Source organism: Salarias fasciatus, chromosome 3, assembly GCF_902148845.1.
Source record: "Salarias fasciatus chromosome 3, fSalaFa1.1, whole genome shotgun sequence".
Taxonomy (NCBI): domain Eukaryota; kingdom Metazoa; phylum Chordata; class Actinopteri; order Blenniiformes; family Blenniidae; genus Salarias; species Salarias fasciatus.
Genome location: NC_043747.1, coordinates 29638023 through 29658791, shown reverse-complemented (window position 1 = coordinate 29658791; position 20769 = coordinate 29638023). Strand labels below are relative to the sequence as shown.

General features: G+C 44.3%; 1 protein-coding gene across 5 annotated transcripts; it reads left to right on the top strand.

Moving 5' to 3' along the window:
• Nucleotides 1–12491: 12491 nt before the first annotated feature.
• LOC115409257 (uncharacterized) lies at nucleotides 12492–18068 on the top strand. 5 transcript variants are annotated; one of them, XM_030120376.1, is made up of 8 exons: nucleotides 12495–12639; nucleotides 12719–12757; nucleotides 14749–15030; nucleotides 15147–15386; nucleotides 16107–16120; nucleotides 16194–16274; nucleotides 16692–16777; nucleotides 17554–18068. In XM_030120376.1, exons 1-8 carry the CDS (start codon nucleotides 12618–12620, stop codon nucleotides 17570–17572), a joined length of 783 nt encoding a protein of 260 aa, XP_029976236.1. In that variant the 5' UTR covers nucleotides 12495–12617; the 3' UTR covers nucleotides 17573–18068. The 5 variants fall into 5 exon arrangements, with proteins under 5 accessions (XP_029976228.1, XP_029976236.1, XP_029976243.1 ...); XM_030120368.1 differs by lacking the exon at nucleotides 16107–16120 and having other exon boundaries at nucleotides 12492–12639; nucleotides 14749–15025; nucleotides 15145–15386; XM_030120383.1 differs by lacking the exon at nucleotides 16107–16120 and having other exon boundaries at nucleotides 14770–15030.
• The last annotated feature ends 2701 nt before the right edge of the window (nucleotides 18069–20769 follow it).

Here is a 20769-nt window from a genome sequence, read left to right as displayed (position 1 = left end):
CATCCTCTGGTTGTCTATGAAGAAACTGGTAACAAATGTCAAGCATTTTAGCTACTGTCCCAATGATCATTTGTAACTGCACCGATGGATGGTTCAATGTTTCCGTGCACATCTTTTAATAATAACATCAGTCCCTCTGGAGAGAGACAAACAGTATTTGTAGACTTTCTACTCTGTCTGAGAATGGTTTATCTACTGGTCTGCTTGACAGGATGCTAATGTTCTGATTCCCTCTATTGTGAACAGTCAAGTCACCACATCAACATTTAGAAAAACAGAGGCTGCTTTCTGCCAAACAGGGAAATATTGGCCTACCGTCTGATGTATGTTTGGAATGTTTTACTGTTACTCACTCTGGAGCACAAATTCTATATAATCTTAATTTTGATAGCATATCTTTTTCCTAAAAATGAAAACATTTCTAAATCACAAACACATGTTGAAATTTCCAGCCATCTCTCTGGACCGATAACAGTTCTGACAGCGGTTCTCTTTGTGACACCAGAAATGCTGACAGTTTGAACAGTGTCATTACTTCATGGACAGTATATCTCCTGTTGATGAATACAAGAGAGAAATGCACCTACATTTCCGAGAAACTTTTTTGGTTTCCCTTTAATGTTTAAACAAATCTTTGGTATTTTCTACCGCTGTATTTGAAACTTGTGCCTGAATAACCATCATTATTATTATTATTTGATCACCGTCAGCGTACCAGTTCTGTCGGCCGCTTCATTGTGTAGAAGTTTTTCTCCACAGAAAGGAAACTGCTCTCTGTTCTGGTGTAATGTTTGTCTTTGGTACTTGTTGAGTTTTGGCCTTGATTCAACACTTGTGGCACTCCGGAGGGTCTAGCTACTTTAGCTTCATCTCTTTTTTTTTTCCTTTGCTCACAGTCTCTGATCATTGAGGTTTCTTCCCCCTTGCCAGTGTTTGATCATTAGTATTATTATAATAACCTCGGCCCCTAAATCGTCGTTGATTTGGTCTCATCCTGTCTCGTCCTCATCCTCTGAAGCCTGGTAGTGTTGATACAAACGGTCTATACTCTCCCAGAGTTGTGTATTGTACAGCACAAATCTTAGATTTTTTTTTTGATTTGCAAACAATCCAGTTGCATCTAATTCTCTATTCCTTTTCCGTAATTCCACAGGACTCAATGAAAACACGTCTGGGGCTGCTAATTCTTTAAAGTATCAGCATCCTGTGTTCACAGTCCATTAATGATCATTGACACAAAGAAAGGTTCAGCTTTATGCGGCACTTTTAATTTTACCATTTCTTTCCAACATTGAAGAAATCTTTCTGCATATTCAGACACCTGTTCATCAGTCCGTTTCTTACAGTGAAGTTCTCGTGTTATCACATCTGCTAAAGTAAGAAGCTTTTCCATAACTTTGTCATGTATCGTTCACCATAAAGTCCACTCATTTGAGAACAGGAATTCCAGAGCAGTTTCTCAGCATGATCTATTTGCACAGGGGGGTTACTGACTCCATCGTAAGAATAAAGATTTGCTTCACTAAGGAGCAGGAAATGGTTGTAGTACAGGCCTGCAAGAATGCCCCGGAATACAACTGGCCCCAACAAACAGCAACACGGGTCGATACTCAGACGCTTTAAAGAACATTCTATGAGAAGACACGGAACGAGGGAATCTAATCTAACTTATTTCTTTCATCCGTTTGTCAACTTCTCTGATTGACCTGACCGTACTAAATACACATTGGGAAAAAACTCTGTGGAAAACCACAAAAGTGTCAACTGACGCAAACAAATGACTTTAGCACCTCTGCATGGTGAGGCTGTAAGGCCTTATTTGTGCTCACTTCCAGAATCAGCACCTGTAGCGAGCTTCAAACACTCACAGCCAGACTGAGCGTCTCTACAGGCCTGATGTGCTTCTCACCTCCAGAGAATCATTGTCAGCGTCCAAGTTCCTTCAACTTCCTTAAATCAGACACAAAATACGCGTCTCTCTGCTTTTCTTCACCTAGACAGGACGCCACACTGTCAAATGACTTCCTCAGATCAGAACACACACACACACACACACACACACACACACACCCTCCCCCATGCTGACTCAGTGGAGGTGGGGGAAAGGAGAAAAAAATAAAAACGCTGAAGTCCTGTGGGCCCTCCTCTCGCCCTCCCTATAGAAGGGGCTCCCTATAGAAGGGTCTCTATTTAAACGCGTCGTTAAATACATCAAGCCCGTGTTGGATCACTCCAATTAACAAATACAGAGTTCGGAAGAAAAAGAAAAATGGCTCAGGAAAGAATTCACATACCGATCATCCGGGACACACCGATCATGGTGTACGAAGAGACGCCGATCATCCCGAATGCGCCCAAGAAGCATGTGATGCACCTGCTCCGGACTCAGCTCCGTCCATTGGAATCGTTGAAGGAAGAATGGCCGCTGAAACCGTACGGGCGGCGCGGTGCATGGGGCTACGTATTCAAATATACGACGGGGGAGCTTTGCCTCTATCAGCGAGGCGAGGGTGAAAAGCAGGGAGCTGTACCTTCCATAGCGATGCTGAACTCCAACGACTGGGGTGTGCTGTATCACATGATTGTTCGACATTTTTGGGCAAACCCTGATGAAGGTGGCGCGAAGCCCGTCGATCCAACGCTGACACCAGGTCGGCCTCTGAAGCGTGAGTCCGTGGAGGGTGATGCACAAACAGGGTCTCCTTCTTGGAAAAAAAAAGTGCTTTACAGCATTGCGTGGCAGTCCAGAGCGGGTGTTTCAGGCACTATGTGCTTTCGCGCCTGCATTTGTTGCTACGAAGGGAAAAAAGGCTCGGAGGAGTTTTTTTTGGAGACCTTTAACACCAGCTGCGGCGTATTCCACACATTGCTAAATGTCCCGCTGGTCGCATGGAAGGAAAGGTTTGGAGGACCGGACGATAAAATCGGCTCACTTTTTCGCAGCTGCTGCTACTGGAAAGACCTTCTAGCGGTTAAAAAAAACCTGTTTCCTTCGGCCTCCATTCAATCCTCCAGCTTTTAGTTCACCACGTCCACAATCCTACCAGTTTTTCTGCTTAACCCCACCCCCCGGACCTTCCTGCCACCCGTACACATTATAAAGACTGCGATCGATCATTCCACATCAAGAAGATATGGAGAACATCAGGAGTATCCGTAGAACCAGCGCTCACCTCCCTGCTTCGATCCTCGTCATCTCCCAGGGACCCTGGATCCGGGTCGCAGGTCTCGGGAATGGTGTACAGCGATCGAGAGGGACCCGGCTGAGAGTCAGGGTCCGGGGAGATCAAATTCGACGATTCATCCGCAAACATGTTGATCGGGTACTCCACCAACGGAGTTCTGCTCCACAGCGGATCGATGAGGACGCGAGAGCTGGTTCTACGGATACTCCTGATGTTCTCCATATCTTCTTGATGTGGAATGATCGATCGCAGTCTTTATAATGTGTACGGGTGGCAGGAAGGTCCGGGGGGTGGGGTTAAGCAGAAAAACTGGTAGGATTGTGGACGTGGTGAACTAAAAGCTGGAGGATTGAATGGAGGCCGAAGGAAACAGGTTTTTTTTAACCGCTAGAAGGTCTTTCCAGTAGCAGCAGCTGCGAAAAAGTGAGCCGATTTTATCGTCCGGTCCTCCAAACCTTTCCTTCCATGCGACCAGCGGGACATTTAGCAATGTGTGGAATACTCCGCAGCTGGTGTTAAAGGTCTCCAAAAAAAACTCCTCCGAGCCTTTTTTCCCTTCGTAGCAACAAATGCAGGCGCGAAAGCACATAGTGCCTGAAACACCCGCTCTGGACTGCCACGCAATGCTGTAAAGCACTTTTTTTTTCCAAGAAGGAGACCCTGTTTGTGCATCACCCTCCACGGACTCACGCTTCAGAGGCCGACCTGGTGTCAGCGTTGGATCGACGGGCTTCGCGCCACCTTCATCAGGGTTTGCCCGAAAATGTCGAACAATCATGTGATACAGCACACCCCAGTCGTTGGAGTTCAGCATCGCTATGGAAGGTACAGCTCCCTGCTTTTCACCCTCGCCTCGCTGATAGAGGCAAAGCTCCCCCGTCGTATATTTGAATACGTAGCCCCATGCACCGCGCCGCCCGTACGGTTTCAGCGGCCATTCTTCCTTCAACGATTCCAATGGACGGAGCTGAGTCCGGAGCAGGTGCATCACATGCTTCTTGGGCGCATTCGGGATGATCGGCGTCTCTTCGTACACCATGATCGGTGTGTCCCGGATGATCGGTATGTGAATTCTTTCCTGAGCCATTTTTCTTTTTCTTCCGAACTCTGTATTTGTTAATTGGAGTGATCCAACACGGGCTTGATGTATTTAACGACGCGTTTAAATAGAGACCCTTCTATAGGGAGCCCCTTCTATAGGGAGGGCGAGAGGAGGGCCCACAGGACTTCAGCGTTTTTATTTTTTTCTCCTTTCCCCCACCTCCACTGAGTCAGCATGGGGGAGGGTGTGTGTGTGTGTGTGTGTGTGTGTGTGTGTGTGTGTGTGTTCTGATCTGAGGAAGTCATTTGACAGTGTGGCGTCCTGTCTAGGTGAAGAAAAGCAGAGAGACGCGTATTTTGTGTCTGATTTAAGGAAGTTGAAGGAACTTGGACGCTGACAATGATTCTCTGGAGGTGAGAAGCACATCAGGCCTGTAGAGACGCTCAGTCTGGCTGTGAGTGTTTGAAGCTCGCTACAGGTGCTGATTCTGGAAGTGAGTACAAATAAGGCCTTACAGCCTCACCATGCAGAGGTGCTAAAGCCATTTGTTTGCGTCAGTTGACGCTTTTGTGGTTTTCCACAGAGTTTTTTCCCAATGTGTATTTAGTACGGTCAGGTCAATCAGAGAAGTTGACAAACGGATGAAAGAAATAAGTTAGATTAGATTCCCTCGTTCCGTGTCTTCTCATAGAATGTTCTTTAAAGCGTCTGAGTATCGACCCGTGTTGCTGTTTGTTGGGGCCAGTTGTATTCCGGGGCATTCTTGCAGGCCTGTACTACAACCATTTCCTGCTCCTTAGTGAAGCAAATCTTTATTCTTACGATGGAGTCAGTAACCCCCCTGTGCAAATAGATCATGCTGAGAAACTGCTCTGGAATTCCTGTTCTCTAATGAGTGGACTTTATGGTGAACGATACATGACAAAGTTATGGAAAAGCTTCTTACTTTAGCAGATGTGATAACACGAGAACTTCACTGTAAGAAACGGACTGATGAACAGGTGTCTGAATATGCAGAAAGATTTCTTCAATGTTGGAAAGAAATGGTAAAATTAAAAGTGCCGCATAAAGCTGAACCTTTCTTTGTGTCAATGATCATTAATGGACTGTGAACACAGGATGCTGATACTTTAAAGAATTAGCAACCCCTGACGTGTTTTCATTGAGTCCTGTGGAATTACTAAAAAAGGACTAGAGAATTAGATGCTACTGGATTGTTTGCAAATAAATTAAAAAAAAAAAAAAAGCTAAGATTCATGCTGTACACAACTCTGGGAGAGTATAGACCGTTTGTATCAACACTACCAGGCTTCAGAGGATGAGGACGAGACAGGATGAGACCAAATCAACGACGATTTAGGGGCCGGGGTTATTATAATAATACTAATGATCAAACACTGGCAAGGGTGAAGAAACCTCAATGATCAGAGACTGTGAGCAAAGGAAAAAAAATAGAGATGAAGCTAAAGTAGCTAGACCCACCGGAGTGCCACAAGTGTTGAATCAAGGCCAAAACTCAACAAGTACCAAAGACAAACATTACACCAGAACAGAGAGCACTTTCCTTTCTGTGGAGAAAAACTTCTACACAATGAAGAGGCCGACAGAACTGGGACGCTGACGGTGATCAAATAATAATAATGATGATGGTTATTCAGGCACAAGTTTCAAATACAGCGGTAGAAAATACCAAAGACTTGTTTAAACATTAAAGGGAAACCAAAAAAGTTTCTCATAAATGTAGGTGTATTTTTTCTCTTTATTCGTCAACAGGAGATATACTGTCCATGAAGTAATGACACTGTTCAAGCTGTCAGCATTTCTGGTGTCCCACCAAGAGAACCGCTGTCAAAACTGTTACCGGTCGAGAGAGATGGCTGGAAATTTCAACATGTGTTTGTGATTTAGAAATGTTTTCAATATTAGGAAAAGATATGCTATCAAAATTAAGATGATATAGAATTTGTGCTCCAGAGTGAGTAACAGTAAAACATTCCAAACATACATCAGACGGTAGGACAGTATTTCACTGTTTGGCAAAAAGCAGCCTCTGTTTTTCTAAATGTTGATGTGGTGACTTGACTGTTCACAATAGAGGGAATATTAGCGTCCTATCAAGCAGACCAGTAGATAAACCATTCTCGGACAAAGTCCACAAATACTGTTTGTCTCTCTCCAGAGGGACTGATGTTATTATTAAAAGATGTGCACGGAAACATTGAACCATTCATCGGTGCAGTTACAAATGATCATTGGGACAGTAGCTAAAATGCTTGACATTTCTTACCAGTTTCTTCATAGACAACCAGAGGATGAAAGAGAGGAGAGGAGGAAAGGTGAGCCCGTCTTCCTATCGCAAAGGTCTGCCTGAAACTGTTTGAGAGGTCTCGTAACAAAAACTCTGTTCCTTGGAAAATGTACCCTGGCCGGTTTATGCAGAGTATAGGTGTCTTCAGATGATAAAAAAATCTTTCACATCTTCCACCCTAACTTTCTTCATGGCACGCTTTTCTCAGTACAATATAAATTCACCCCCTCTATCCGTCTGTCTTGCTCCTGCTCATCTCCTCAACACCTAACCCATCGTAAAAACTTCAAAGTGCAGTTACAAGTGATCACTGGGACTAAAATGCTTGACATTTGTTACCAGTTTCTCCATAGACAACCAGATGATGAAGATAGCAACTAAAATGTTATTGTTTGGTCGTATGATGAGGACACTTTGCATTTTTGTTCATTAAAATCCTGCAAAATACAATGAAAGCAGAAGTTCATTCAGCTGGATGTGTTGTTGCAACCTCCGTCAGTTTGAGCGTCTGTTCCATCTAGATTGTGGACACAGCACGCAGATCATGTAGGACTGCTGGATATGGAACCTTATCAAGCAACAATTAACTATGCAGAATATCCTGTTTGTTAAAACAGTATCCATGATCAAATGGAAAAAGAAATGGTGATCAGACCAGTGGTTCAAACACTGCTGAAACAGGGAGTCATTGTGTGTCTCCAAACAACACCCCAATAAAAACCCCATTCAGTAAAACAGAAAAACAGTGGCTCAGTAATTCAGAGATGGTTCAGTTTTAAAGTATCAGATGGGCAACAGAGTCACGTTATATGTAGGGAGTGCTTTAAACAAGATACAGGCAAGAGTTGACGCACAACTAATCTTTTTCACCACCTAAAACAGTGGAGCAAACTGCAGTACGGAGTGATTACTGTCTGTCAGAGTAGAAAAAGAGTGAGAAAATGTATATTGAGTTGAAATTCTGTTTCTTGTGCAGCTGGTTGAGACTGTTCAGAAAAGAAATTGCTACATGAAAAGGTATGTAAAGCTGATGATTGTATTTGTTTCTTAAACTAAGCACTTTATTTTGTTCTTTCTTTGTTCTTATATAATGCTGCTCTTACAAGGGGTTGTCATATTTTGTTCTTTGGTAATGTTTCTGTGGATTTGTTAGAAAGGGGAAGAAAATCTGTATTTGCAAATCATGTAAAACAGTGGTGCAAACTGCAGCACGGAGTGTGTAAAGCTGTGCGCATTACTGTCTGTCAGAGTAGAAAAAGAGTGACAAAATGTATATTGAGTTGAAATTCTGTTTCTTGTGCAGCTGGTTGAGACTGATCAGAAAAGAAATTGCTACAGGAAAAAGGTATGTAAAGCTGATAATTGTATTTGTTTCTTAAACTAAGCACTTTATTTTGTTCTTTCTTTGTTCTTATATAATGCTGTTCTTACAAGGGGTTGTCATATTTTGTTCTTTGGTAATGTTTCTGTGGATTTGTTAGAAAGGGGAAGAAAATCATGTAGGATTGCTGGCTGTGGAACCTTATCAAGCAACAATTAACTATGTGAAATATCCTGTTTGAGTTGAACAGTATCTCTTATCAAAGGAAAAAGAACTGGGGATCAGACCAGTGGTTCAATCATTGCTGAACCGCAGAGTGTCATGTCTGTCTCCAAACACCACACCAATAAACCCCATTTTTGAAACCAGGAACAAAGAAGTACAGATTTGCACAGGAAAAATAAATAAATTTCAGCGTCATTCCTTTAACTCCGGTTGTACCAGATGTTAATGCTATCTTAGTATCAGTAGCAGCCAGAGTGAAATGGTACACAGTTGTGTATTTGTGTTCTGCTGTACACAGGAATACATAGGATTTGTTTAGTTTCACCTTCTGTGACCAACAATATCGCTTTACAAGTTTAACGTTGTTTGTGTTTTTTTCGGACAGTCCAACCGTCGACGCTGCAGCTGTGAGACAGCAGCTTTCAAAGCTGACATGACCTGCTGACTCGGTTTTGTTTGGCGTACATCGACAACATCATTATTGTCTCTTATACAGAAAATTGAATTTGAGTTTGTGAAAATTATCAACCAGTTATTCTGTTTTTATTCAAGCGCGTGTCTACGCTTCCTGATTAAGTTTGTGTGGCTTTATTTTGAATATTTAGAATGAGACTCTGTCTTTGAATGATTTTACTATTCATTTATACCTTTTCTTGTATTTTATACACTTTTTTAAAAACCTTCCTTCCTTTTGAGTTGTATTTTCAGATCTATATATTAGAACTTGGGTGGATGTGAAGGTTTTCCAGTGATCACGTTAACTGGGAAATATCAGAGAATTTCACGATGCTTATCACAAAGGACACGACATGTTTCAGAGTTTTGAGAGCAGTAACTTAAAATTTCAAGTTAGGAGCAGATTTGGTTATCTTCAGGTCACAAATAGTAACACTTTTGATTATTTGCTTTACATGTTAAGATGAAACCTGAGTTTCTTGTTTAGATCATAATTTTTAGGTTCACCTCTGGAGAGCTTTAAAAAGGTCATATAACCACCTAAAGTGCTACAGACACCCGGACATATCTGTTTGTAGTAAAATGTAATATCTAACAGACTGTTTGAAAATTGTATGATTGAGAAATGTTAATGAGTTAAATGTTAATGAGTCTTTTTTCCCTTTCTGCAGCTCCGGCTCACAGAATGAACCTTCGATCACTTCGCCGTCATAATCTTATACACGCGGAGTACGCAGAATGCATTCTGACACCGTAAATACTTCATCCGTGAAACTCTGTTCGTATTTTTTTTTTTTTATCGAAGACCCCTCGCAACTTGGATATTCTGACAACATCGCCGACCTTAAATCCTGTCTTTATTTATTTTTTTTCTCTTGTCTCGTGGTGTAGGTGTACCGTACAAATTGTGAAACACTTGAAGGCCCTTAGTCACATCAGCCGGGCGCATTTTTATACTGCTGTGGTGAGTGTTGTTATAGCTTTTTACTAAGTCTGGTAGGACTTCCACGTACCGTCTAGTGTTCTTAGCAGTGAAATTCTAGTCTTTAGCGTTCGGTTAAATCTTTCAACCACGCTCAAAGGTGAGCCCGTCTTCCTATCGCAAAGGTCTGCCTGAAACTGTTTGAGAGGTCTTGTAACAAAAACTCTGTTCCTTGGAAAATGTATCCTAGCCGGTTTATGCAGAGTATAGGAGTCTTGAGATGATAAAAAGTCTTTCACATCTTCCACCCTGACTTTCTTTCTTTCTACCCCGCCGAAACTACCAGGATGACTCGGCTTGTAATATAACCTCTTCATAACACGTTTCTCCGCCATCTCCGGGTACAATATAAATTCACCCCCTCTAACCGACTGTCTGACTCCTTCTCATCCTTTCAGATGTGTCAACACCTAACCCGTCGTAAAAACTTCAAAAGACCTCAGACGGAAGGAAGTGGGGGGGGGGGGGGGGGGGGGGAGGACAAATGCGCACTGGACATACGCTGGACAAATGGTGGACAAATGGCAAGGGGAGGGGTTTATTGGGGGCCATAAATCTTTCGTTTGACATATAATATCCTATCTATCTCTCTAAAAAGCCGTATCCGACCTTTTATGAGTCTGATTTCAACATCTGCTGCTACCAGCAGCAGCAGCAGGAAGTGCTAAAGGAAGTCAGTCACCAGTTAAAAAGGAAACCAGTTGATTTGCAACACCGTATTTATCGCTTTATCAGAGGTTATGGCAATGGAAAACACACACACACACACACACACACACACACACACACACACACACACACACACAAACACACACAATGCTCAGTTCAAGGACACGTAGCAGCATTTTGAAGCTCTTTTCTGGGGACAAAGTGCAAGGTAAGCCACAATGTAATGTGTATCAGAAAAAAATATCTTAAATCTGTCAGTGAACAAATTAAAGCACCAGATAACAACTCATAACTGACAGTAACCGTGTCAGTTGTCAGAAAGTAACGGATTGACTCCACACTAATGAGGCTGATGTGTCTAATACAGCCACGTGACGTTCGTCAGGGAGCCAGTCTTTTGAACGGCTCTTTCAAATGAACGGCTCCTCAGGAGCCGACTCCCTTCAAAGAGCCAGAAATCCCAGCTCTAATCTATTCTTTTACAAACTGTGCCAAATATATGCTAACTCTGATAGCTGAAGGCTAACTGTTCTTGATCATTTTCACAGATGGTCTGCGACACTGAGACACGAACTGAGACATTTTCAGTTTGATGAAATGAATGAGAAACACCGTTCTGTTGTGAGCAGATGCCAAGCAGTTCAGAGGTTTGTCCATGTTGCTTTGAATTTAGTTTGTTTCAATAAATGGGAACAACTGTGATAATGATTGATTCCATTCAACTTTTCCACATTTTGTCAAATTCCAATCACAAATGGTGAATATTATCAGATTTAATGTGATACGAGACACTAAAACGTCTTTTTTTGTCTGTTTCTTCTCAGCTCCAGTCCAGAAAATCATCTCAGGTGAAGAACAAACTGTCTCTCTGCCATAAACAGTGATGAGACAATAGACTTCACCTGGAGGAGAACCACTATGTTCTTTAATTCAGAGACGGACACTTTGATCCAGAACCAGATATAAAGTTGAGTCAGGTTCACTCTGAGAATCAGCCTGGAGTCTCTCCTGACTCTCCTCTCCTCCACTTTAGAAAATATTCTCATGTTGGATCTTTAAAAACTGGACCTGCTGTTGACTGTGATGAGAAACATGTTTCTCAGTCTGTGGACTCTTCCGCCCCCTGCTGGTGATTCAGGGAACTGCTGCACATAAAGCTTGTTTTTACTTCTGTTTTACTTCTTTATTCCTGGAAATACAGATTTTAAATTGACCACAAAATGTTTCGACGTAACTGTTGTTTAATTTATTTTGATACTGTTTCTGTTTTTATCCTGTTTGGTTTGTGTTTTTTTTTAAATTTCAGAATTAAATAAAGATCAAAAGATTGAAAAAATGTGGAAAAACAAAAAAAAAAAAAAAGCAAAAACAAAAAAACCCAAAACAAATCAATCTGTATTTATAAGGGCCTCTGTGGTCATGAAGCTTCCAACAGGAAATATCCATACTGAGCACTGTGAACCTGATGTAATGTGATTGGTCCAGCCTGTCACATGACTGCATCACGTGGACAGAGGAGGAGCTGTGATTGGCTGATTTATGCTGAACTTTAACTCCTGAAATCAATGATTTCACTGTGAAATTCAGCATTTCTCAATGGATTCTAAAGGGTTCTAATGCATCTCGAGCTCTTTTTTAAACCATCACCATCGCCCCCTGCTGGAATTGTCCCATAATTACAGCTTTTCTGCACTTCAGCGTTGGCTTCCTTTGTCTCCACCGGAGGTGGAGGCCTGGCTGGGACAGGAAGTCGCTTTCAGAATGAGCATCCTGTTCCTTCAGTCACAGTCTGGAGACTGGACCAAGGAGGTCTAACATGGTCCGGTCCGGCACCTGGACCACTTCCAAGACCGTTTCCAGGTTGAACCCCTTCAGTCCAAGAACAAAGTTCGGTCTGAGTTTCCCTCCTGGACTTCAGGCTTCAGAGCAGTGACCGTCTCGTCCCCCCAGACCAACATGAGAGAGTCTCCTCAGTCACCTGGATCCTCGTCACTCTGCTCCACCAGAGCAGAAGCGAGCTGATGTTGCCATGGAGACCAGATCAACCACATCGGTGGTCCGAGTCCCCAGAGAGAAACACAAAGCAACAGTTGGTGTGAACCACGAGGGGCCCACAACACCCTGAGGGCCTGTGCAGCGTGAAGCGCCGCCCTCCCCCCTCACGCCGGCCTCGGTGGGTCCTGGACCCTGGTGGCTTTTCTGATTCTCTATTTCTGGGTTTGAAAACAGGTTGAAAACCAGCAGAGGCTGCTGGGGATCAAACCGGGGACCCTGCAGCACGGCCCGTCTGTCCTCTGTCCTCACATGAAGACAGAGACTGAGAGACGGCCTCAGCAGCTCAGGAGAGAAACCACAGAGCAGAGGAAGAGGGCGGGCTTCAATGACTGTGTTGAACAGCGGCCAGCAGGCTGACTGTGAGAGCGGACACCATGGAGGACAGACGTCTGCTGGGTGAGACACACTCCTCTCTGCTCCACGTCTGCTCCGTCAGGCCGGGTGGAGGTCTGACTAACCTGCCTGTCCTCCTCAGCTCTGACCTCTCTGATCATCTACACAGCAACGCTTCCAGGTCAGTCTGCTTCCTCCTCCTCACTCTGCAGCTCTCAGCGTCTCTCAGGTCAGAAAACTCTCGTCCCAGTCCGACCTGGAACGGATCGTTCAGGCTTTGATTTCATCATGAACTGATTACTGTGATTGTAAGAAGTTGTAAGAATTTATAAAAGTCGTGTGCTGGGAGGTTCAATTCTCTTTGAAGTTGAGTGAATGATTTCATTGTTTGTCCCTGAAACCTTTGATCAATATATATTAGTCCTTTGTCCATCTGGTAAATCCTGAGTCCATGATAGACCATAATTTCCTCTCTGTTGAGACAGAAAAATTATGAGTGTTGAGGCAAACATGATTTTCCTGCATGGACTCCAGGTGAGAGCAGCCACAGCTGATTGTAGCTGCAGGATAAAGAGGGTGTGTCTGGAGAGAGAGAGAGAGAGAGAGAGAGAGAGAGAGAGAGAGAGAGAGAGAGAGAGATCGAAACAACATTGCATTTTATTCTAATACTTCATTTCTACTTTTTCCACACTTCCCTCAACATTATTTTCCTCCACATGAGCAACATCCATCGATTCTGATCCATGATTTGGGATTTTATGAACAGTTTTCTCACAGTTTTTAGACGTTGAATGAAACCCAAAAACCTCCACTGTCAGAAGAAGTTCCACTTCATGCAGTCAAACGCCTTTTGAGCATCAAGGCGACGCAGCCTGGTAGGCTGATGGTTATTTTAGGTGATATAAGATTTAATGTTCTCCTGGTGTTGTGAGCCGCTGGTCTCAAACAGATGAACAGTTTGATTCCTTTGCTTCTTAATGAGCCGTCTGAGGAAATGAGGGGTGGAACATGGCAGGCCTCAGACTTTCATGATACCGGGTTCATTGACTTTAAATACATTGAAGGAATGGGGTAGAGTCATTTTTGGTCAAAAAATAATTTTACAGATTGAAATGGCTCTTTCAAAATAAGGGCTCAGAAACGTCTCCCGTTGGATTCCATGGTAAACTGAGATATTATAAGGTGAAGATTTTACAAAACATTCTTGTCATGTGATTCCTCAACCTTCTAAATTAAGACGCCGTTCAGTGAAACACTTCCTCTATTTTTTTCTACAATTGGAAATGTAACGCCATGTTTGGCACCATCTTAATGGATAAACTGCTCCTGGCCGAGATGGAAATTCTGGGATGTATTTTAATGTAAACCTGATGAAGAACAAATTTTATTCCAGAACAGAGAATTCATTGATTAGAAGTTTGATAATTCTACTTCATAATCTCTGTATGTTCATCAGTAAATTCAAGATGGCGTCCAAAATGGCCGCCAAATGTATTTTTTGCTACAATCTGACTCCAGTTCCTCAGTGATTGATCATATAATAGCTCTATGTGACCAGGTTCATTACTTTTTATCATGAGTTTTTTTTTTTTTAACCTGTCCTGTCCAGCATGGAGGCAGCAGAAAGGGAGTCTGGCTGCTGTTATGTTCCCGACAGATTTGCTTTTTCAAGAGGTGCTGGATTCAAATATAGTTGGGTTTTGAAGTCACTTTCAAGATAAAGTGGTGATTCAGGACGGAATCCAAGATGAACGCCAAACGTACTTTTCCTTGTATTTTGGCCTTAAGTTTCCCGACTGTCCAGATTTCTGTTTTGTGGGTCACAGAATGCTCTGGAACTATTCCAAGTCTCTTGTTTGAGTTAATACCAATATTACCAGAATGCTTTGTAAAATCTTCACCCTCTGCACTGCGCTGTGAGAACAGGAGGTTCAGAATACCTCCATTTAACTTTGAAGGTCTTACTTTGAAAGAGCCATTTCACCCCCAAAAATAATTTGTTGACCTAAAATGAGTCACTGTATAGATTGTTAGAATATTCTGCAGAGGAAGCTGTTTCGGGGAATAGACTTAAAATGCATTGACTGCATGAAGTGAACAGAACACAGTGACGTTCTTGATGATATGAAGGTTCACAGACGTTCCAGACAGATGAAGATGTTCCTCTCTCAGCAGCTCTGGTCCCTGTTTCAGCGTTCTCAGCAGGACTGACTGTGAGTCCCAGCAGATCTCAGTTCCTTCAAGGAGACTCAGTGTCTCTGAGCTGTGAGGAGGACGGATGGACAGTTTGGAGGAAGACCAGCAGGAGACAGAGGAGTTCATGTGAAGACTGGTGGGGAGAACCTGCTGGTTCCTCCTGTAGAATCAGCTACATGTTGACCAGTGACAGTGGAGTTTACTGGTGTGAGTCCAGAGAGGGAGCAGCTGGAAGCAGCATCAACATCACTGTAGCTGGTAAGAGTGTGTGTGTGTGTGTGTGTGTGTGTGTGTGTGTGTGTGTGTGTGTGTGTGTGTGTGTGTGTGTGTGTGTGTGTGTGTCTCAGATGCTGGACTCTGCTCTCTGTGTCCAGATACAGTGGTCCTCCAGAGTCCAGTCCTCCCTGTGATGGAGGGACAGGACGTCCCTCTGGGTTGTAGAACCAGCGCTCCCTCCACCCTCTCAGCTGAGTTCTTTAAAGACGGCGTCTCCATCGGGACCGAGTCCACAGGTCACATGACCCTCCGCCATGTTTCCCGCTCTGCTGAAGGCCTCTACAGGTGTAGCTTCAGAGGTGTTGGAGAGTCTCCACCCAGCTGGATCTCTGTCTCAGGTGAGGAGGACGAACCTGCTGCAGGTCTGCTGCTGAGAACCTCCTTCAACTGAGACTGATTTCAGGGAACCACAAGACAGATCCTCCTCCTGGTTCCTCCTCTGATCCTCCTCCTGGTTCCTCCTCTGATCCTCCTCCTGGTTCCTCCTCTGATCCTCCTCCTGGTTCCTCCTCAGATCCTCCTCCTGGTTCCTCCTCTGATCCTCCTGGTTCCTCCTCTGATCCTCCTCCTGGTTCCTCCTCTGATCCTCCTCCTGGTTCCTCCTCAGATCCTCCTGGTTCCTCCTCTGATCCTCCTCCTGGTTCCTCCTCTGATCCTCCTCCTGGTTCCTCCTCTGATCCTCCTCCTGGTTCCTCCTCTGATCCTCCTCCTGGTTCCTCCTCAGATCCTCCTGGTTCCTCCTCTGATCCTCCTCCTGGTTCCTCCTCTGATCCTCCTGGTTCCTCCTCTGATCCTCCTCCTGGTTCCTCCTCTGATCCTCCTCCTGGTTCCTCCTCAGATCCTCCTGGTTCCTCCTCTGATCCTCCTCCTGGTTCCTCCTCTGATCCTCCTCCTGGTTCCTCCTCTGATCCTCCTCCTGGTTCCTCCTCTGATCCTCCTCCTGGTTCCTCCTCTGATCCTCCTCCTGGTTCCTCCTCCCGTCTCCTCCCTGTGTGGATCTCCCTCTCCTCTCTCGTTGTGGTTCTCCTGCTGGTTCTCCTGCTGGTCCGGTTCTGCAGCAGGAACCCTGAAGGTGAGCAGCAGACTCCTGAAGGTTTGTCTCTTCAGACGGACGACTGTTGACGTTCTGGACGTTCTGTGTTCAGGCTCGGCAGCAGAACCTGAAGTCACCTACAGCGACGTCAACATCCTGCAGCGTCAGCAGCAGCCGGTCAGACGGAGCAGAGGTAGGAGCTCCAGACACACACACACACACACACACACACACACACACACACACACACACACACACACACACACACACACACGCTCAGTCTCGTATTTCTATCCTCGTGGGGACCGTCCATTGACTCCCATTCATGTCTAGCCCCTAACCCTGACCCTTACCCTAACCCTAACCCACACCACAACAAAGCCTAACCCTAAAGAAATGTTTTTGCACTTTTACTTTTTTCAGTAACAACAACATGGTCAAGAAAACACTGTTTCTCCTACTTAGGACCGGAAAAAGGTCCCCACAAGGCACGTCGTTCCACGTTTTGCTATCCTTGTGGGGACATTTGGCCCCAACAAGGATAGAAATACGAGAACACACACACACACACACACACACACACACACAGACTGTGTGTTCTGTGTTCCAGATGTGGATCCAGTGTTTTCAGAAGTCACTTTCAGACGTTTCTCAAGAAAATCGTCAAAGAGAAACGAAGCTGAGCGGAGAAGTCAGGTAAGAACTGACCCTGGTTCTGCTGTCAGTCTGACCCTGGTTCTGCTGTCAGTCTGACCCTGGTTCTCCTGTCAGTCTGACCCTGGTTCTCCTGTCAGTCTGACCCTGGTTCTCCTGTCAGTCTGACCCTGGTTCTCCTGTCAGTCTGACCCTGGTTCTCCTGTCAGTCTGACCCTGGTTCTCCTGTCAGTCTGACCCTGGTTCTCCTGTCAGTCTGACCCTGGTTCTCCTGTCAGTCTGACCCTGGTTCTCCTGTCAGTCTGACCCTGGTTCTCCTGTCAGTCTGACCCTGGTTCTCCTGTCAGTCTGACCCTGGTTCTACTGTCAGTCTGACCCTGGTTCTCCTGTCAGTCTGACCCTGGTTCTCCTGTCAGTCTGACCCTGGTTCTCCTGTCAGTCTGACCCTGGTTCTCCTGTCAGTCTGACCCTGGTTCTCCTGTCAGTCTGACCCTGGTTCTCCTGCTTGTGGTTCTGTTGCTCCAGAGCTCAGATAAAGTGTGGACCAGTGGATCAGAGCAGAGTCTTTCCAGATGTTCCTGTCAGAGTGAATCAGCAGTAGAGTCCAGTAGAAGCAGCTCCTGTGCTTTAGTGTGTATCAGCTGCTCTCAGAGTGTTTTCACAGATGGAGCCGCCTCCTGCTGCTTCTTCCTGTTTCACAGGAAACATTCTGGTTTGAATCAAGTCTGGATTCTGGTTCTACTTTTTCTCTTCAGGATCAAACTCTGAATCAAATGTCTCAATGTTTCACTTGGTTTATTTCCTGTTGGTGTTTTCAGAGATTCCTCCAGAGCCTGACGTGGTCTACTCCTCCCTGAGGTGACCCCCCAGTCCAGACCCATCCAGACCCAGACCTCCACACTGCTGAGTTCTGCTGAGTTCTGCTGAGTTCTACTGAGTTCAGACTGGATTCTCTTGAGTTTTAATTGAGTTTGAACTGGTTTTTATTAAGTTTTATTTGACTTTGATCATGTTTTTTTATTCATTTTATTCAGTTTTAACAGGTTTTCATTGAGTTTTATTCAGTTTTCTTCTCTGTCGTCTCTCTGGTGGTTTAACAGTCACTCCTCATATTAAAAAACCGAAAATTTTATTTTATTCAGTATAATTTGCTTTCTTCTGTTTTCTGGAAGTTTTTCACTCTTGCTGCTCAAACTGCTGTGCTTTTTATTTCTAATGTTTTCTGACTTTATTTTCAACCAGTTTCTGTGTTCGACTGGTTTTTGGCTGATTATCTGTTTCTTCACTGGTTTTGTAGGAAATCCAGATAAAAGCTGAGAAACATGTTCAGAGATCAGGAGGATTTGAACTGAAGCTTCTGTTGCTGAAGAATAAACGTTGGTCTCAGAGTCTCTGTGTGGTTTCAGACAAACATCAGATGGAAACTTTGAAATGTTCTGGTGAGGATGTGGTTACACACACACACACACACACACACACACACACACACACACACACACACACACACACACACACACACACACACACACACACACACACACACACACACACTCCACCTCAGCCTCCTGCAGTCCGTCCTTCAGCCAGTCTGTCCTCCGTCTTTCTTGGTTCCAGGTCCAGCTTCTCTCAGGTCCCCTTCAAGAGGCCGCTGTCCTCAGATCAGTCAGTCCTCTCCTCATCAGTCGTGTCCCGGGCTCCTCTGCCCTCCAGGTGGTTGTTTCCACATGGTCCTCTTCACAGGAACATCAGAGACAGATCTCAACAACAGACCCTGAGAAAACAACCTTCATTTCCTCATCAGCTCTGATCAGCGAGATCTCACATCCAAAGCAGTCTGCTTCAACTGGAACTGACTGTGTGTGTTTCAACCTTTAACTTTAAATCATCTTTCATCAGCTCTACGTGCTCTTGGAACATGACGTTTTTGTTTGTCTTTTAAAGATTGACTCATGCAGCAGAGAGTACGGCACCTTTCTGAGCCTCTTACACCACTGCCTTCTGTCTCTCCTTGAATATTCAAACACTAGATTCTCACTGAAGACACCCTGAACGACACCAGGCTGCTGAGTCACGTGATCTACAAGAAGCTGCAGGCTGTGAATGTGCACGGGCACGCACTGGTCCACTTATTTTTAACATTTTTTCAATCTTTAGATCTTTATTTAGAAAATGTAAAAATGTATAATAAAAAGAAACAACTTTTGGTAAAGGTTCATACTGTCTTCGATTCAACTTGGAAGCTAAAAAGTTGTTTTGAAAGACAGATAGTGGTGAGAGTAAAGTTACCTCCACTAGTTTCGGTCACATCCGGTGACCTTCCTCAGGAGGCTCCGAGGAGGCACATCCGGATGTGACGGAAACTAGTCGAGGTAACTTTACTCTCACCACTATCTGTCTTTCAAAAGAACTTTTTAGCTTCCATGAAAAGAAAAAATATGAAAATCAAAGAAACAACTGTTACATTTGGAAATATTTTCTCATCAATTTAAAATCTGTGTTTCCAGGAACAAAAAGGAAGTAAAACAGAAGTAAAAAACAAGCTTTATGTGCAGCAGTTCTCCTGAATCACCAGCAGGGGGCGGAAGAGTCCACAGACTGAGAAACCTGTTTCTCATCAGAAGTCCTGATCAGAGGCTTCATGCCTCTCTGAGACACGAAGCCTGCTGTGACCTCTGACCTCTGGAGCTCTGTTGCTCTCATTTGACCTCTACAGCAGACACTGACCTGAACCTTGAACTGTGAGGCCTCTGGAAACTCGAAAATCAGAATCTGGTGGAATTATTCCATAAGCTCCTCCCAAGCAGGAAGTAGGTTCAGGAAGGAGGCGGGGCTTCCAAGTTCTGTGTGAGTTTGAGTCAGAGGTGTGAACACATCCCTCAAGAAGTCTCAACTTATTTGGAGCAGATTTGACCAGATGATGCTGCTGAATTGATTGTCTGAACTGGACGTTGCGGCGCCCCCTAGGGGCAGCAGAAAGGACTTCGTAGAGTCAATCCACCAGGATGTGAGAAACTCTGAATCTCCACCTTGGTTTTTCCTTCCCAGCCTTCCAGGTCTGACCACATCCCGGGTTCAGGGGTGACCACTCGGTTCCTCCTCGGGTTTTCACACATGAGTGAAAGATAAAGGACAGAAGTATAAAATAAATTCTGAGTTTTTAGATTGAAAGCACAGGATGTCTGCCTGCTCTTGGTGGTTTGAATATAAATGATGCAAAACTGAACATTAGCTTTGAACAAGTGTCTCATGTGGTAGGAAGACACAGAGTTCAGGATTATCTGGAACTGGCAGCACTTGAACATATAGTTATGTAATATATGTTTTTAAAATGTACGTCTACTAAAGTACTGCACTCTGCTTCACTGAATATTGTGATCAGTGACTTACAGCAGGCCGTCAGCCTGTTACAGTGACAGGGAGCGAAAAGCCACAAAGTCTTCCAGACTCAGTCCTTTCACTCTTTTCTTTCTGCTCAAAGCTCCAGAACTGCTCAGAGTCTCAGTCAACACAGTTTAATGATGATTGTTTGCTGTTGTAAGTCTTAGCACTGCATGCACACACACTTCACTGCACTTTGCCCCACCGAGTATTTTCACACTCCACTGCTTATTGCACCTTCAAATCGAACTTTGAGCTCTGTTCATAGCGTGTGGTTGTGGCAGTGTGTGTGGGCGTGTGTGTGTGTGTGTGTGTGTGTGTGTGTGTGTGTGTGTGTGTGTGTGTGTGTGTGTGTGTGTGTTAACCACATCCGAACCGAAATGAGCCAAACTTTCCATCTGATATTTGTCTGAAACCACACAGAGACTCTGAGACCAACGTTTATTCTTCAGCAACAGAAGCTTCAGTTCAAATCCTCCTGATCTCTGAACATGTTTCTCAGCTTTTATCTGGATTTCCTACAAAACCAGTGAAGAAACAGAAAATCTGCCAAAAACCAGTCAAACACAGAAACAGGTTGAAAATAAAGTCAGAAAACATTAGAAATTAAAAGCACAGCAGTTTGAGCAGCAAGAGTGAAAAACCTCCAGAAAACA

Coding starts and splice junctions, on each gene's coding strand:
- LOC115409257 (XM_030120351.1), top strand. CDS start 12,618: ATGGAGGACAGACGTCTGCTGG. Junction 12,758..14,748: donor CTACACAGCAACGCTTCCAG/GTCAGTCTGCTT, acceptor TTCCTCTCTCAG/CAGCTCTGGTCCCTGTTTCA. Junction 16,778..17,553: donor AAGCTGAGCGGAGAAGTCAG/GTAAGAACTGAC, acceptor TGGTGTTTTCAG/AGATTCCTCCAGAGCCTGAC.